The 7,092-nt window shown below is 43.5% G+C and overlaps 1 protein-coding gene across 1 annotated transcript in view; it reads left to right on the top strand.

Annotated features, from left to right (window-relative positions):
- The first annotated feature begins 1,484 nt into the window (after nt 1-1,484).
- The window catches only part of LOC138365277 (Kruppel-like factor 18), a 21,972-nt gene continuing 16,364 nt past the window's right edge, over nt 1,485-7,092 (top strand). The window contains exons 1-2 of the mRNA XM_069325556.1: nt 1,485-1,490; nt 6,831-7,092. The exon at nt 6,831-7,092 is cut by the window's right edge and continues 1,415 nt beyond it. Coding sequence (XP_069181657.1) covers nt 1,485-1,490; nt 6,831-7,092 — 268 coding nt within the window. The remainder of the gene's footprint in view (nt 1,491-6,830) is intronic.

Here is a 7,092-nt window from a genome sequence, read left to right as displayed (position 1 = left end):
CCTCCACGACCCCACCCCCTCCACGACCCCACCCCCTCCACGACCCCACCCCCTCCACGACCACACCCCCTCCACGACCCCACCCCCTCCACGACCACACCCCCTCCACGACCACACCCCCTCCACGACCACACCCCCTCCACAGCCAATATCAGCTAAATACTAATATGAGCAAAGGCGTTTGTTTAGAGTTGCTTAACCCTATTCGATAATCTTTTTTTAGAAATGGACGGGGGTGGGGGGGGGGGGGAACTTATGTTCACCTGAACGATTTTGATTTTATAAACAATTTTGAATTGATATTTATTGATTTAGCATTAAATATTCGTTTGTAATTGTGTTAGTTCGTGGCAATTACGCAATGGTAAGCCTTTGTTATGACGTTGGTGTTGGTCTGGAGGTCGTTCACCCCTTGGAGGGGGTTATTAAGGCCACCACAATAGCTTATACTCGTCAGGCAGTATAAAATATACTTTACTCTAGTTCTGTATTATATTCCTGACTAAATTCTCAAGGGATTCAGTTCCTGAGCCGATTACGTGCCTCTGTAGCCCCTTTTCACCACCGCCCACGGGATGGGTATGTGCTGCATAAGAAAAAAAAATTGAAATTGTTGTATACAATAAGTGTATACAGCAATTTAAATGAATTTAATATACAATACAGTATACACTGTAACGTCCCAAGTGTGTATTTCTTTTGCCCACAGCATTTCTACTAAATAGTGTTATGTTTCTCCCCATGTATTTTTTCGCATTATGCAAGTGTTGGTCTTGTATAGTTAAGCTGAATTTTAATGTCTATTAAACTATTTTTATATTTAATATTCTTCAAACCTGCATAAAGTTTCACGGTGTTTTATTTAATCCTTTTTTATAGTACACCGAAGATTGTAAACTATGATCAAATAAAACTGTGATAATTTTAAATTTGTTAATCATTTTAAATCATGTTAACATTATAAATGATGCTCCTCAATGTTAATCGTGCCCTTCAGGGTCCTGATAAAGGTGTTAAATGTTCATCACAGTCAAGCTTGCATCCTGTTATTATTTCAGTCAAGGGGGGGGGAAGGGGGCCTGACAGCTGAGTGGAGAGCGCTCGGGATTGGTAGTCCTGAGGTTCAGGGGTCGTTCCCCGGTGGAGATGGAAACAAGTGGGCAGAGTTTCTTTCACCCTGATGCTCCTATTTACCTAGCAATAGATAGGTACCTGGGAGTCAGACACCTGCTACAGAATGCTTCCTGGGGATGTGTAACAAAAAGGAAGCCTGGTCGAGAACCGGGCCGCGAGGACGCTGAGCCCCGAAATCATCTCAAGATAACCTAAAGAAGATAATCTGGTAAAATACGTGGATTTTTTATATTGTTATCTTCGGGTGTAAAAATGGTAAACACAATTTTTTAAACGTAGTGAATAATGTAATGACGTACAATGTATTCACGGGGAAGAGTACCGATGGAATGTTATGACACCACTGGACAATGATGGTGAGTTTAATGGTGAAGATCTCCAATGACCTTCCCAAGGAACGCAGAGTAGTACCCGAGCTGAGGGGTACGAGCTACAAGGAGAGAGAACGGATACTAAACCTCACGTCACATGAAGACAAGAAGAGTTAAGGGAGACATGATCACCACATACACGATTCTCAGAGGAATTGATAGAGGGGTAGTTCAAGACCGTTTAACACACGCACAAGGGGACTCGGGTGGAAACTGAGTACCCAAATGAACCACAGAGATCTTAGAAAAAACGTTTATAGTGTCAGAGAGTAGTTGACAAATGGAATGCACTAGGAAATGATGTGGTGGAAGCAGACTCCTCACACAGTTACAAGTGTAGATCCCGCCAAACACACACCGAAACTACGACGTTGCTACAACGTTCGAACAAGTTTTAACTCCTAACCAGTTATAACAACCAATATAGCAAGTTGTAACAACGTTCTAATACGTCATAAACACGTTAAGCCAAGATGTAACAACTTTATTACAAGTTGTAACAAGCGGAAAATTGAGACAGTTACGGTTTGTGTTTCCAGGGGATACAATAGAGCCCAACAGGCTCAGAAACCTGCACACCAGATGATTGACAATTGAGAGGCGGGACCAAAGAGCCGAAGTTCAACCCCCCCTCCCTCGCAAGCACAATTAGGGCAATACGTGGATCTCACGACCGTCCTATACTCCTAATCGTTGGTTAATTAGAAATGGTGCTGGGTTGCTACTCTGGCAGTCTTGGTTCGAATCCTTTAGGGATCATTTGAGTTACTTTTGTCAAAAAGTGTTGCTTGTATGTAACCTAAAGTTTGAGGAGTAGCTAAGAAATATAATTATATTCGAGTTTCTGAAGCATCCCGGGACTGCTTACCGAACTACACTTCACACTCGGGCCGAAGTCCCTCTCTCTCTCTCTGTTACTCTGCACGCAATATGCGTAACATAATATAACTTAACGCTATACGATACGTCAAGCGACGACGTGTTGCCGCTCGTCTAAAACTCGTGCGACACAGCTGATGGCAATTCCACGCCCAGACGAGCCTTAATACGAAAGCGAGTCGAAGTTGGGAGATATTGATTATGCCAAACGGTTCAGCCCCCCAACGTTATTATTCTCAGACTGGCGCATAACAGTCAACTTGGCTTCAGAGATTACATGTGCGAGAAGTTGAGGGCTGATGTGTTGGAATTGGGGAGGAGGAGTTCCAAGGAGCTCAGTACCGAGAGGCGCCGGGTTGGTTTCCATGGTAGGACAGATGTTTGAGCATGCTTTCCTTCGCCTGATGCCACGCCTTAGTTTAGCAGGAAATAGGTATCTCTGCCCTTGTGTGGCAGTGTACAATAGAAAGTTGGATTTGCATATTCGTACACTGAAACATATAGACTGTCTAATGTTGGTGATTGTAACCATGATATATATATATAATATGTGTGTGTGTGTGTGTGTGTGTGTGTGTGTGTGTGTGTGTGTGTGTGTGTGTGTGTGTGTGTGTGTGTGTGCGCGCGCGCGCGCGCGCACAGCTTAGACCTATTGTCTTGTGTATGATCCACTGTCCTGTGTGACAGTGAATACCAGCATTATCCTCACTCTAATAAGACCTAATTGAATTACTCAGATTAGGCAAAGTTGCAATTTCATTTGTTGGTCAATAAAGATATAAGAACAGCTCAGGAGTTAGGCGACTTTGCTTTGACTTAAGATTATTTGGAACATTTGGATAATTTTATTACACATTAATGTACAAAAATTACTTAAATGTAAATAATTTGGATTTATACAATGAGGAATATTTTCTAAACTTATTTTATGTTTAATTCAATAGTGAAGCCAATTAGTGTCAGCCCTTGGGACTCATTATACCTTTATTTTCATCATCAATATTAATGCAGATATATATTGTTTTTTAACCCAAATACGTCAACTGTAATACATTTCCCGTTAACATCCGTCGTTTCTAACCCATTGTTGTCTCGTATAGTTAATCTGAATACCTTGCTTCATACACACACGCGCACGCACGCAAGCACACAAGCGCACGCACGCTAGAACACAAGCGCAAGCACGCAAACACACAAGCGCTCGTACGTACTCATCTGGCACCGAGCACAACCGCCTACCCTCCATCACATTCACAGTGAATGCATTTACGCCAGAACGTGCTCGGGATTGTGAATAACTTTGCTCTTCTGGCATTGGTGAATGCTTCGAGTGGTTCAAGGAGAGAGCAGTCACCCGCCCATTCACTCGCCTACAGTTAGAAACGTCGTGATTTTCATTTCTCGCGAAATGGAATGAGAGAGAGAGAGAGAGAGAGAGAGAGAGAGAGAGAGAGAGAGAGAGAGAGAGAGAGAGAGAGAGAGAGAGAGAGAGAGAGAGAGAGAGAGAGACAGAGAGAGAGAGAGAGAGACAGAGAGAGAGACAGAGAGAGAGACAGAGAGACAGAGAGACAGAGAGACAGAGAGAGAGAGAGAGAGAGAGAGACAGAGAGAGACAGAGACAGAGAGAGAGAGAGAGAGAGAGAGAGAGAGAGAGAGAGAGAGAGAGAGAGAGAGAGACAGAGAGAGAGAGAGAGACAGAGAGACAGAGAGACAGAGAGACAGAGAGACAGAGAGAGACAGAGAGAGACAGAGAGAGAGAGAGAGAGAGAGAGAGAGAGAGAGAGAGAGAGAGAGAGAGAGAGAGAGAGAGAGAGAGAGAGAGAGAGAGAGACAGAGAGAGAGACAGAGAGAGAGACAGAGAGAGAGACAGAGAGAGAGAGAGAGAGAGAGAGAGAGAGAGACAAAGAGAGAGACAGACAGAGAAAGAGAGCGGGCGTTATTCCCTAGTCTTAAGAAAATTCGGTTTCCTTCCTCAAGCTCAACATTGTCTTACAAAAATCTCTTGCCTTTTCTCCGCTCAGGATTCTGTCTTATGGAAGACAGGTCTATTGCCTCCGGCCGATTCTTGTCTAAAAATCTGTTATGTTATATCGGCTTTGGGTCATGTCGTCCTGAATCAGTACGACTCTGGCTTCGGCTCTGTGGGGGAACAAGATTTTATAGATTTGTTTGTATCTCCATTACTTCTTGGTGTGGGATAGAAGCTGCTGCTGCTGCTGGTGTGTGTGTATTCGCCTAGATGTTCTCGCCTAAAATTGATCTCGTGGAAGGTGTTGGGACAAGTTCGGGGGCCCCAACTCTGCCATCCGAACATTCTTAGTTTCATGCAATGACTCCAGTCTCCCGTATTTATCATCATATTTATATTTTATATTGAGTGTTGCGTTACCTTCGTCGACTTCGTATAACCAATTCCACTTACTGACAACTGAAGAAGTTTTTTCTTGCATCTCTCAGTTCACTGCTTCTGATGTTCGAATCGTTCAAATATTGTTTAAAAACTTACTTTGACAAATCCATTTGAAATTATATGTCATTATCATATCCCTAGTCCTTGTTCTATTGAAAGTCTTATTTTCAAAGGCTTTCTTTTTATATCAAGCCTCTCGGCTCGCGAACAGGCGTTGTTGCATATGATCAATTTTTAGTTACACATTTGTGCTTTGTTAGGTAAGGGTTCCATGCCGGCGCTGCATATTCGAGCGCGGGTCTCGCATGGGTTATGTACATGGGGCCAAGATGCGTCTTGCTTCAAGTTTCTGAAGTTTGTTTCTATTTTTCTTCAAGTTTCTTCTATTTTTCTTTGCTTTGAATCTATTTGTTTTATATATTTGCTATCTTGTTTGCTTTGAATCTATTTAAGTTTATTCCATTTTTCTTAAGTTTGCTTCATGGACCTTGTCTAAATTAGTTTTAGAAAGGGGTATCCAGCGTTACTCGGGGTTGTTGCTTGTGCGTATTCTCAGAACTTGGCATTCAGATGGACTATATTTTATAAAGACATCTTTTCGGAGCACCTTTGGTTTCTGTCGCCTCGTAAATTTGCTAAGCAGGATTTTCCCTTCACAAACTCCATAATCGTGTTTGGAGACCAACTTTAGATGATCCGTTACTATAGCCTGCTTCGGTTCAGTCACTGAAGAAGCTTACACCAGGCGAGGCTCGTCAGTGTCTCTCTTGCATCTTCAATTTTCTCAACTGTCTGTCTCTGTAAGAGGTTGATTGATTGATAAAGATTAAGCCACCCAAAAGGTGGCACGGGCATGAATAGCCCGTAAGTGGTGGCCCTTTTGAGCCATTATCAGTATCAAGAGCTGATAGTGGAGATCTGTGGAGGTGCGACTGCACCCTGCGTGACGGGAGATGTCTCCCGTGTCTGAAAGAGAAATATAGGGGAATCATAGAGTCTAGCTCAGATGTTCTTGACTGAAGAGGATTAAGCCACCCTAGAGGTGGCACGGGCATGAATAGTCGTTAAAACGATTGTTAGTTTTCTCAATTGAATGCGTATTAGCCTCTCATTATCCATTTTTGAACAGTCTGGAAAAATAATTTTTTCCCAAAATTGTACGCATTTGTGTACCACAGTGTTCGTATTTTTCTTATTTTTTTCTTGGTGTCACTCATTTCAGGAGACTTGAGGGGGGGGGGGGTGTTCTTCTGGTAAATACTTATTCCGTAACAGGGTTGTTGATTTGTGGAACTAATTACCGCATAATAGAAGTAGGATCCCTCCATTGTTTCAAGAGTAGGTTAGACATATATATGAATGAGATTGGGGTGGATATAAATAGGAGCTGCCTCGTATGGGCCCCAATAGGCCTTTTGCAGTTACCTTCATTCTTATGTTCTGTTGGGGCCATTAGCTCCGGTGGGTGATCTGATTACCAAAACATAATATACAGGTCGCTTTTAAGATTATTAGTGTACGTAATGAATCTATTATTCCCGTTTCCATATTCCTGTATCTTGTGTGTGTGTGTGTGTGTGTGTGTGTGTGTGTGTGTGTGTGTGTGTGTGTGTGTGTGTGTGTGTCTCTCTCTCTCTCTCTCACAAGGGAAGGAAACTATCAGGAGAAAGCGCCAAGCCATTACGACTATATAGCACTGGGAAGGGGTCCAGGAAAAGGATTTGGGATGGGACGAGGGGTGGGTAAGATATTAAAGTAGTCTTATATCAACAAACACACACATTAGAGTGAATATATCACCTGATAAGGTGCGAGAGAATCTATGGTAAAAAAAAAAAAATTGTATTATCCAACGTGCGCTACACACCCACCTCCTGTGGCGCAGTGGTATAAGCACTGTCGCGTCACAGCCGAAAGGCTCCGGGTTCCAGCCCCCGCGGTAGGGCTGCAGTGTTTGGGCAGCGTTACCTTTCACCTAATGATCCCGTTCAATTCGCAAGGAATAGGTAACAGAGAGTTAAGAGCTGCATCCACAGGCGCTATTTGGCGAGCCACAGACGACATTTGGCGAGCCACAGACGACATTTGGCGAGCCACAGACGGCATTTGGCGAGCCACAGACGACATTTGGCGAGCCACAGACGCAATTTGGCAAGCCACAGACGACATTTGGCGAGCCACAGACGCAATTTGGCAAGCCACAGACGACATTTGGCGAGCCACAGACGACATTTGGCGAGCCACAGACGACATTTGGCGAGCCACAGACGAAATTTGGCGAGCCACAGACGAAATTTG

Source organism: Procambarus clarkii, chromosome 16, assembly GCF_040958095.1.
Source record: "Procambarus clarkii isolate CNS0578487 chromosome 16, FALCON_Pclarkii_2.0, whole genome shotgun sequence".
Classification (NCBI taxonomy): domain Eukaryota; kingdom Metazoa; phylum Arthropoda; class Malacostraca; order Decapoda; family Cambaridae; genus Procambarus; species Procambarus clarkii.
The sequence above is the reverse complement of the archived record's forward strand: the minus strand, read 5'-3'. Positions and strand labels throughout refer to the sequence as shown.